The sequence below is a fragment of the Moschus berezovskii genome, chromosome 15 (assembly GCF_049115385.1).
Source record: "Moschus berezovskii isolate FMDL1 chromosome 15, NW_MosBer_1.0, whole genome shotgun sequence".
NCBI classification, from domain to species: domain Eukaryota; kingdom Metazoa; phylum Chordata; class Mammalia; order Artiodactyla; family Moschidae; genus Moschus; species Moschus berezovskii.
The window spans coordinates 17,972,168-17,982,561 of NC_142474.1; the positions used below are offsets into that span (position 1 = coordinate 17,972,168).

The 10,394-nt window shown below is 59.5% G+C and overlaps 1 protein-coding gene across 1 annotated transcript; it reads right to left on the reverse strand.

Moving 5' to 3' along the window:
• Positions 1-625: 625 nt before the first annotated feature.
• MYL9 (myosin light chain 9) lies at positions 626-8,755 on the reverse strand. The gene is made up of 4 exons (XM_088843814.1): positions 8,598-8,755; positions 5,348-5,557; positions 2,298-2,459; positions 626-1,359 (listed from the first exon to the last, which is right to left on the reverse strand). Exons 2-4 carry the CDS (start codon positions 5,529-5,531, stop codon positions 1,187-1,189), a joined length of 519 nt encoding a protein of 172 aa, XP_088699940.1. The 5' UTR covers positions 5,532-5,557; positions 8,598-8,755; the 3' UTR covers positions 626-1,186.
• Positions 8,756-10,394: the final 1,639 nt, after the last annotated feature.

The following is a 10,394-nucleotide window of genomic DNA, read 5'->3' on the forward strand; positions in this document are numbered from 1 at the left end:
TGTTGACTCTGTTCATTCAACCGGTATTTCCCTTCCGCTTAGGCTCCAGGCACCGTCATCAGTGTCCCCGCTGTCAGCTGTAACAGGGATCCCAGTCCTGCCAGCCTCTTGCACGTGTGGGCTGTGAAAAGCTGTGGCTTGCTGTGCTGCTGGTCACGTGGCAGCACCTACCCTCCCGCAGCGGAGAGCACACCTGGTAGCTGCCCGCAGGGAATCCGTTCTTTCTCATCTCCATCCCCGCGCGAAGGGGGTGAACCCTCCTCACAGCTCCCAAAGCCTCCCTGCTCTTCTAGGACCACCTGGCTTCCCAGGAGCATTGAGGGGACCCCGGAGACCAGGCTGTAGTCCTGAAGACTGTGACCTTGACCCCTGCCCTCTGAGAGCCCCAGAACCCCCACTGGGATTTCCTGTGGTGGGTCCTGCCCCCTCCCTCCCAGGAGAGCATCTCCCCTCAGGATCTACCTGCTCCCCACCGCTGGTCTGGCCTCAGCTAAGCCTTCCCTGGGCTGGTAGTCAGGGGGTGGAGGGAAGGATGGGGCAGCCACTGGGGAAGGAGAGGGTGGGAGGTGTTTGGGGCCTCAGGGCGCCTTTATTTCACCCCAACCACAGACATACACACCCAAAGCAGTGCTCAACCTTCTATTAGAGGCTCTGCCTCCCCAGGACGAACGTCCGCCCTCTTGTATCTTCCAGAGCACACTCCCGGTGGGCTGGGGTGTGTTCTCGTGGCCAGGCACGGTGTAGGGGCGGGGAGTGGCACCCTGTCCTCTGAGAGGGGACCTCGGTGAGATTCGTGTGTTTGTGGCAGTGGCTGGGGAAGGGCTTGCGGCTGGGGGGGCGGTGCAAGTGGAGTGGTGTCCCAGACCAGGGCACAGCCCCCTTCCTGTGGGGAGCAGCCGGAAGTGGGCAGGCAACAGCCGAGGCCGGGGCTCCCCTCGGGGCCTCCTGGTCCAGCCCCCCTGGCCCAGCTCCCGAGAAGATGGGGTTTCCTCGGAGGGTCACCGGCCTCCCGTTGGCTATGCCCCTGGCCTGGTACTGTGCTCTTTCAGCCTGTTTCCTTCACTCGGAGCTGGGCCCCTGGCCCCTCTGAGAGGGGCTCTGGGCTCCTGGGCACGGAGCTGGTGCGGACGGTGTGCGTGGGAGCAGGTGACTGGGACAGGGGCCTGGGCAGGGGTGCTGGGATGGCCTAGTCGTCCTTGTCCTTGGCGCCGTGTTTGAGGATGCGGGTGAACTCCACGTAGTTGAAGTTGCCTTTCTTGTCAATGGGCGCCTCCCGGTACATCTCGTCCACCTCCTCGTCTGTGAAGCGGTCACCCATGGTGGTGAGCAGCTCCCGAAGGTGGTCCTCATGGATGAAACCTGGAGGGGGCGCAGGGCCAGGGCCTTGAGACACACCTCACACCCCCTACCCGGGCCCCCCCAGGACTCGCAGACCTTGTAGCGGAGGGTGGGGGGCCGGGAAAAGACACAGCCCTGGTGTCTGTTCAGTTCGAGGTCACCAGGGCCCAGCGGGAACAGTTCTGCAGTGCGGCTGTCTGTGAGGTGTTTCTGTGGGGGTGGGGATGGGGGCCCTGGGGCTGTGAGGGTTGGGGGTGGCCCTGCCTGGGCCTGTGGGGGTGCTGACTGTGCCGCTTGAAGAACCTGGGCCCCGGAGCTCCACTGCCTGCGTCTGAATGCTGGTCTCTTCTTTCTAGCTGTGTGACCTTGGGCAAGTTACTTAACCTTTCTTTGCCTGTTTGATCTGGAAAATGGGGAGGAAAAGATGCCAACCTAGTTAGGGAGCTGTGACGCAGTCAGGAAAAGGTTCTGAACGTGCTTAGGCCTGCAGTGCGCCTCTGGCCCCTGAGAAACCGCTGAAGCGGCTACTGTCAGCGGCATCTCGCAGTCCTGTCCCTGGGAGAGCCCCGCGGTGGCTGAGGAGCCCTTTGGAGGACCCGAGGATGGGGAGCACTGGTTTCTGTAACCTCTTGACCCACGGGCCTGAAATGGTTTGGTTTCTGGAAGGGTCAAAAGCAGAAGCCCGTGTGTTGAGCCAACAGGAGAGCTAAGAAGTGGGAAGGCTTGGGGGATGTGGGCTGTTTCAGTTTAGCCTTTGGGGGGTGACAAAACAAGGAAGCAGCTTTTATCGTTTTGGTGGCAGAAACCGGTGGACAGGTGATCTCTGTCCTGGCCTTTGGGGGCAGAGGGGGACCCTGAGGTGCCAGCGTGGCTGGGTGCCACTGGCATACGCGGGGCACCCAGGCGAGGTGCGCGGCCCCAGCCCCATCTAGGCCTCTGTCCCAAGGCTGCTGACTGACCTGAGGCCTCCTCGTCGAAGCAGGCGAAAGCATTGCGGATCACGTCCTCGGGATCTGTGCCGTTCAGCTTCTCCCCAAACATGGTGAGGAACATGGTGAAGTTGATGGGCCCCGGGGCCTCGCTCATCATGCCCTCCAGGTACTCGTCCGTGGGGTTCTTCCCTGTGGGGAAGGGCCATCCATGCTGCTCTCACCTCCCGCCCCCTCCCTGCATAGCCCCGTAGATGAGAGACAGTACATTTAGTAAACTGCTGCAAAGTGTGAAAGGGCACTCACTCAGTCATGTCTCTCTGCGACGTCATGGACTGTAGCCCGCCTGGCTCCTCTGTCCATGGAATTCTCCAGGCAAGAACACTGGAGTGAATAGCCATGCCCTTCTCCAGGGGACCTTCCCCACCCAGGGATCGAACCCATGTGTCCTGCATTGCAAGTACCATCTCAGCCACCAGGGAAGCCCTGCTGCTGCTGCTGCTAAGTCATGTCAGTAGTGTCCGAGACTGTGCGACCCCATAGACGGAAGCCCACCAGGCTCCCCTGTCCCTGGGATTCTCCAGGCAAGAACACTGGAGTGGGTTGCTGTTTCCTTCTCCAATGCATGAAAGTGAAAAGTGAAAATGAAGTTGCTCAGTTGTGTCCAACTCTTCATGACCCCATTGTCTGCAGCCTACCAGGCTCCTCCGTCCATGGGATTTTCCAGGCAAGAGTACTGGAGTGGGGTGCCATCGCCTTCTCCGAGGGAAGCCCTAGTGTTAGTCAACTAGAGCTGACTAGTTAACTTAGTAAACTGTAAAGCCTCTCTCTGGGACCGCCGGCTCTGACTACTCCGTCCCACTGATAATCACTGCCCACTCCCCTGGTGGCCTCGACCAGTTTCCTCCTCGGGTCTGGGGTCTGGATATCCGCTGTGGGTCACGCTGTCTGAGATCAAGAGCCCCCGTCTGTGGACTGCTCCTTGCCTTTGGCACTCTGGGTGCCTTATGGCTTTAAGTGACATCACCTCAGCCTTCTTATCCCCTTCACCAATGTGGGACCTGAGGCTCAGAGGTGAGGTGACTTGTCCTCTGTCACACCGCGCGTGAGGAATGAAGCCAGCATTTGAAGCCAGGCAGCCAGACCCCAGACCCCAGGCACAGTTTCGAAAGTAGGTAAACCAGTGAGCCTTGGTGTCACACGGGCTAAGGTCTGAATCCCAGCTCTGTGCCTGCTTCCCCAGTCCCTGAGAAGTGCAAAGATGAGGAAGGCAATGACTGTAAAATGCACAGAACAGTGACTGGCACAGCCCTATGGACTCGAATCAGCTGCTGGGTTCAAATCCCAGCTCTGCCACTTTGTAGCTGTGTGACCTTGGGCAGATTACTTAACCTCTCTGAACCTCTGCTGCCTCATTTATAAAGTGAGAATGATAGTCACATCTGCCTTTGAGATTCAAGATGATACCTGCAGAACTGCTGCTTGTTATTACTGTTTTATTCTTTGCTGCTCTTGTTTTTACCGTCTGAGCCACCAGGGAAGCTATTCTTTGCTGCTCTTGCTTTTAAAACTGAGGTTGATGGTCCTGATTCTTGTTTTCGGCTGTGCCACATGACCCATAAGATCTCAGTTCCCCTACCAGGGATCAAACTCGCACTCCTTGCAGGGGAAGTGCGGAGTCCTAACCACTGGACTGCCAGGGGGTGATGTTCTTAACCAGAGACCCTGACTGATCTGTGGACCCACTGACTTGAGCTGCAAATAGGAGCGGGGGTTTTCTAGGTAAACATCCAGTCTAGTCTCTGGGGTTGAGAGCCCAGGTGTGTGTGCTCAGTTGCTTAGTCACATCTGACCCTTTGCGATCCCATGGACTGTAGCGCACCAGGCTCCTCTGTCCATGGAGGCAAGAAAATACTGGCGTGGGTTGTCCTTTCCTACTCCAGGGGATCTTCTGACTCAGGGACCAAACCTGCGTCTCCTGCATTGGCAAGCGGATTCTTGACCACTGCGCCACCTGGGAAGCCCGGGTTCTACCTCCTGAACGGGAGGGAGTCTTTGTGTCCCTGTCTGCTCTGAGCCCCACACTCTGCTGCGTCCCCGTGGGATGGCTGGTGCCTGAAGAGCTGTGACAGCAGCTCCTCTCCTGCCCAGGCCTCAGGCTTCCTTCCTGCCCCTGACCTCCCCAGGGAGGAGCCTCCAGGTGAGTCTGGCCTGAAGCTGGGAGAGGTGTGGCGCTGAGGGTGGGGACAGTGTCCAGTGTCCGCCCTCCTGGTCCCGCTAGGTCGTTTGCTCCTCTCACCAGACCCCCTGGGATGCACACACGGGCCACGAGCCAGAGTGGGGCTGCCCAGTGAGGGGCGGTGCCAGTGACTGACTCAGGCATGACTGCCATAGGCTGCCTCCTCTGCTACCTGAGACCACCCCCCAGCCGGTGTTTGACCCAGATGCTTTCACCTGGACGAAGAAGGCACCAGGAGCTGGGGCGGAGGGGGGTTGTCTGTGGCCAGTGCATGGGGAGGGATGTGGAGGCAGACCACCTTGGTGTCTGGTGGGCTGACATCTGGGGGCTGGTGTCTGGAGGCCTGGCCTCTGGGCCTCAGTTTCCCCATCTGAGCAATGGTGCAAGGTGCTAGATTCCTGAGGCCTTTCAGCTCTGAGATTCTGAGTCTGGGGAAGTCACTGGAGTCCGCCTCTCAGAGTCTGACACAGGTGACCTCTGAGGGAGCAAGGAGGTGCCCTGGCCTCCACTCTAGGCCTCAGTTTCCCCATCTGTACAATGGAAAGTCTGTGCAGTTTTGTGGTTGCTGATCCTTTTCCTTCAATGAAGTGGTACCAGGCAGCTGAAACCGCAGATCTGCTTGAGGCAGGAGTGGGCCTGTCTGGGTTCAAGTCCAGTGCCGAACTGCTCTGTGCCTCAGTTTCCCTGTCTGTTAAGTGGAGAGAGAGGTGGCAGCTCCTCTGCAGGGTGGGCGCCTCAGTCAGGACACAGGAAGTGTCCCCTGAGGGGGAGCCGCCGCTCCGCCTGCCCCAGCTGCCACCCTCGGGGGCCCACTCAGCCCCCCAGCCCCGCCTCTGCTCACCCATCGAGGCCAGCATGTCGTGCAGGTCCTCCTTGTCGATGAAGCCATCCCGGTTCTGGTCGATCATGTTGAAGGCCTCCTTAAACTCCTGGATCTGGGACTGGTCAAACATCGCGAACACATTGGACGTGGCCCTCTGTGGCCGCTTCTTGGTGGTCTTGGCCTTGGCCCGTTTACTGGACATCTTGGCTGCCGGTGTGTGGGGCTTTCCTGGAGGCAGAGGGTGCAGATGGGAGAGCCAGTGACCCGGGGTCAGAGAAACTTCTGGCCCACCCACACCCCACGCGGCTGTTGGCGCCTGGGCCTGGCCTTCGTGCTTCTATAGGCTGGGGGCTCCTGCCACAGGGCTCATCACAGAAGCAGCCAGCGTTGGCCCTGTGACATGCTCTGAAACAACTTCCTCTGCCTCTCTGAAGTGTTTCCTCATCTGGAATGGGATAGGCAGGCCCAGCCAAAGGGATCTATTGACTTGTGCCCGAAAAGCCCCTGGCATGGTGCCCGGCCCAGAGGAAGCTATTTCTGCTGTCATGGTTTGGGTAGACACTTAGGATTGGGTCCGGTGCCAACCATTTCCATGCTTTATCTCCCTTAATCCTCAAGACCATTCACACCATCCATCTCTCTCCCAGTGACAAGGTGGGCAGCCTTGGAAGAGGCTCCGAGGCTCCCTGCCCCCGGCAGCGGGAAGGAGCTGGGTCAGCGGCCCTGCATTCCTGACATTCCTCCTCCTCCTCTCCCTCCTCTGGAGGTTCTGGAAGGCCAGCACTCTGGGCAGCCTCCCTTCCCCCCACCTGTCCACCCTGACCAGCCCTTGGGGCGGGCAGGCCTGATGTGGGCCCTGCTCTTTGTTCTCCCTCTTCAGTGCTTATAGAAGCATAAAGCTTCCCCAGACTGAGCACCCCAGCTTCCTGTTACATTTGTTTAGACCTGGCCTCCGAACCTCCAGCCAGCCTCACCCATTGCGTGCAGACCCCAGTACTTCACCCTGAAGCTCTTGAGGGTTCCTGCCATCCCCCTCTCCCATCAGGCCTGGCACGGAAGGAGGCCCTCTGAGCCTCTCCTACCCTGCTCTCTGACTCGCCTTGCCATCCCTCTTGCCAGCTATGATCCTGCCCAGCTGGACCTCTGGCTGCTCCCAGATACCCCCAGACTTCCCTTCTTAGTTCTCCTTCTGGAACACCCTTCCTTCTTGAGCCCAGTTCTTCAGACAGCCCTTGGGGAGCAGTTCCCCCACCCTGGCTTTGACAGCAAGCACTTAAGTCTCTCTCCATCACAATCAGTCAGGGCTGGTGTAAGCACCCTGAATTATACCTAAGCCCACGGTGGCACTCATAGATGCTTGTTTAATGAATGCCCTTGAAGGCAGCAGCAGCCAGTCTACTGACCCCACTGTACAGACGGGGAAACTGAGACGCAACAAGGGGCTCTTTCCCTGAACTCTTGTCATGGCTTCTGGGGACTGTGCTTCTGGGGCAGTTTGGGGCCTGAGGACTGCTGCCCCCTCTTTCCTCTGACCTGAGTCTTGTGGTTGAGGATCTGCAAGAAACCTTAACTGCTCCTCAATCTGCCTTCCAGGCCTTTATCCCATGACCTTGTTCAAGCCATTCTGGATCTTTGGCCTTTGACATCTTAAACCCTGAGCTGGGATGCTGGCCAGCCCCAGCCTTTCCCCACCGGCACAACTGCCTATAGTTATAGGCTGTCCCCCCCGCACCCACACACCTGGCCCTCAGTGCTTCTCGTGTGGTTCAAGGTGGGTAGACAAAAGCCTTTCCCTTAGGGGGAAAGGGTGAGGGGTGGGATGTTGCCTTTGGCAGGGAGTGCACGCTCTCCTGTATGAGTGCTTCTAGGGGCCCAGTTCTTCCCTAAGCCGGGTGTTCTCTGGGAACTTTAACTCATGACGCCCACAGAAGGCAGCCGAGGAAAAGTCCACCGTGCCCAGAGACTGTCATGGTCCACATCACTGCCACCCGCATCTGTTCAGTTCTAGGGCAGATGTGGCAGGAGTGGCCAAGAGCTCACCCACTGCTCTGATCCTGGCTTGGCCTCCTTGTCTCTGTGGCTGCCCCATCTCTGCCCTCTTCTCTTGAGGGGCCGTGACAGGGCTTGGAGCACTGAACTTCACAGGGTGGGGAAAATGGGGTGCCCCCACTGTGCAATTAAAAGAACTGGTGTGTTATATCCCTCCATAAGAGGGATAGAGTCCAACTGGAAGCCAGGACCCCTGGGCTTGGCTTAGGTCTAGGGGTGGCAAATGGCCTTTCCTGGTGGGCCGATGGCAGTTGAGGGGCACTGTTTGTGACCAGATGCAATTCGTAGGCTTGACTGAGGAACTGGGGTCAGAGCCAGGCTGAGCTCTTAAGACCTGGAGCCATCACCGCCCCCTCCTGGGGGTCCCAGACACCAGGGATCAGAGATAACTGATCCTTGGCCTGCTACAGCTAGGTGCCACCTTTCCACTTCTGATCCCGGAAACCCCAGTGTAACAGCAAAGACACGGCCTGTGTCCCCCATTACCTCAGGGTTTCTCTGGCTGGCAGTGCCAGCTGCCTTGTTGGTAAACTCGCCTCCCCTGAGGGGGAGTTATCTGACTCTTTCCTGAAGTAGGAAAGATGGGGGCTGCAGGGCTGGGGAGGAGCAGGGACCACTTCCTGCAGCCCAGGGCCTTGTGAGGCCAGGGGGGGACAGGGGATGAGCCCTACGGCCCTTGGCTGAGCTTCCTCACCCAGCAGGCCTAGGGGGGCAGCGGGCTCAGAGCAGGGAAGCTCCGGGGATGGCATTCAGCGTCGGTGTGATGGCGGAGACAAGTTGCCCCGGTCTCCATCCCTCTTTCCTGCCCCAGGAGATAGGGGAGGGGTCTGGGATGCTCCGCGGGAGCCTGGCAGGGCTGTTTCCCGTCTGTGACACAGATGGGTCCTCTAGAACAGGGAACGCCGGCGACCCCATGGCCCCTCCTGTCCTCCGGGACACCCCGAGTCCTGGGCTCGGCATCTCTAACTTCACAGCGAAGGGGCAGGGCCTGGACAGTCTTCCCTTGCTGCAGGCCCACTGGTTCCCAGAGCCTGTCCAGTTTCCCTGCTGCGCAGCCGCCGCCCGAATCCCCGTGGGACGGAGCAACCTCGCAGCCCCAGGCCCACGATCTGTCCCTAACCAGAGACCCTGCGACCCCCGCCTCCCCCTCGCGTCCCCAAGTCCCAGCCGCGGCCGTCACACCGCCCACACCAGACCCCCCGGGCCGCGGGGCTCCCACCTGGTGCGGAGACGGTGCTGGCGCGGTGCGCGGAGCGGCTGCGGAGCCCGGGCCGCCGGGCCGTCGGTGGGGTCTGGGCCCGGGGGTGGGGGCGCGGGGCGGGGCGCGGCGCCGGGCCTTACAAGGCAGAAGAATGTGCGGTGGCGGGCAGGGGCGGGGCCGCGGCAGCCCGGCCTTATTTGGCCGCGACCCACGGGCCAGGGAGGTGGGGTGTTCCCGGGTGAACCCCCCAGGCTGCGAGGGCCTTCCCCATGGTGGGCTGGGGGAGGTGACGGCGGCGAGTGGGGGGCCTGGACAGCCCGCGGAAGGGGGGTCTGTCTGGGCCGGCCCTTCCTCTCTAGCGAGGCCGCCGGACCTCCGGGGGGCCTCCAGCCCTCAGACCCCACCCCCACCATTCCCCCAGAGCCCGCGCCCCGGCCTGTTCCCCGGGGAGAGCTTCTTTCCACCAGGCCAAGTACGGCTTTTTTCCACTCCCAGAGAAGAGCCGTGTCAGAGTGGATCTGCTGTACTCACAGGTTCCTGCGGGGGTGGGGCGCCCAAGGGCCTTGGGCCAAGTCACTCTCCAAGCGCCCTCTGTGTTCTCACCTGCAAAAGGGGAGGGTGGTGGTGAGAATTAGTGGCCGGGAAGACCCAAGAGGCCCTGGGGAGCCAGCGAGAGCTGGGACCCGGGGACCCCTGGAGCATCCTTGCCAGTGGCGCTGCACCCACAAATCCCTCTCTTGTTGGCCTAAGTCAGAGGATGGAGGCTGGGAGGACAGACCAATCCCCTCTGCCTTTGCCATCAGGCCCTGTCCGTCATTGTGACCCCCGAAGGCCCAGCTTACCCATCAGCTCCCACCCTGACTCCTGCCTGCGCTTTTTCTCCTTCCCTTTGATTCAACTCAGACGTTCCATTCCCGAGGGAACTTTTCAACATCCAGTTACTTACTTGGTAAATATTAACTGACACCTGCTACCTGTCTGGCAGGGTGCTCAAGTGCTGGGGAAATAGCAGTGAACTATAGTGAGTGCACTCAGGAAGCTTTTGTTCTTGTGGAGAGAAATGTCATGAACAAGTAGCTACACAGTTTGGAGGGTAGAAACAAATGCCTTGAAGGAGAATAAAAGGAGGTGAGGGGAGAGAGAACAAAGGAGAGGTAGGGGCTACCTCCCAGGAAGGAGGTGAGGGAGTGAGCCTGGCCCAGTGAACACCTGAGACAGAAGCCCTGTAGGGGGCGCTGGTCAGTGTCACTGAGGGACCCGGGCTGGGAGAGGAGCTCTGAGAGGCAGTAGGGACCTAGCCCCAAGGATCCTTGTGTTACCCCCACACTGGGTTAGCCTTTTGGTGGGTGTCGAACCAATAGACACTGCCAAGCCAAAGATCAGGAGGAGGAAGGAAATATTATTTCCTGTGTCAGCAAGGAGAGCACGGGGAATCTTTCCCAAAGCAGTGTCTCCCTGAACAGCAAAACTGGGGGAGGCTCAGCTGGTGAGGAATCCGCCTGCAACGCAGGAGACCTGGGTTCGATCCCTGGGCTGTGAAGATCCCCTGAAGAAGGGAAAGGCTACCCACTCCAGTATTCTGGCCTGGAGAATTCCGTGGACTGTATAGTCAATGGGGTCACAGAGTTGGACACCACTGAGCAACTTTCGCTTTTGCTTTTAAGCTAAGGGTCCATGCATATTCATGAAGGGGTTGAGGAGAGGAGAATTCCTCCTAGAATTGGGGCCAGGGTTGACGAAGAGTCAAGAGGGTCAATGTCATCATTCCTTGCTCTACCTGGGTGGGGACTTTAGTTCCTGCAGTACTCAAAGATG

Bases quoted from the DNA above. Each gene is read 5' to 3' on its own strand.
- MYL9 (XM_088843814.1), bottom strand. From the start codon at position 5,531: ATGTCCAGTAAACGGGCCAAGGCCAAGACCACCAAGAAGCGGCCACAG. The intron at 2,460-5,347 runs GTGAGCAGAGGC...CCTTCCCCACAG, and splicing joins CGACATGCTGGCCTCGATGG to GGAAGAACCCCACGGACGAG. The intron at 1,360-2,297 runs GTCAGTCAGCAG...CGCCCCCTCCAG, and splicing joins CTTCGACGAGGAGGCCTCAG to GTTTCATCCATGAGGACCAC.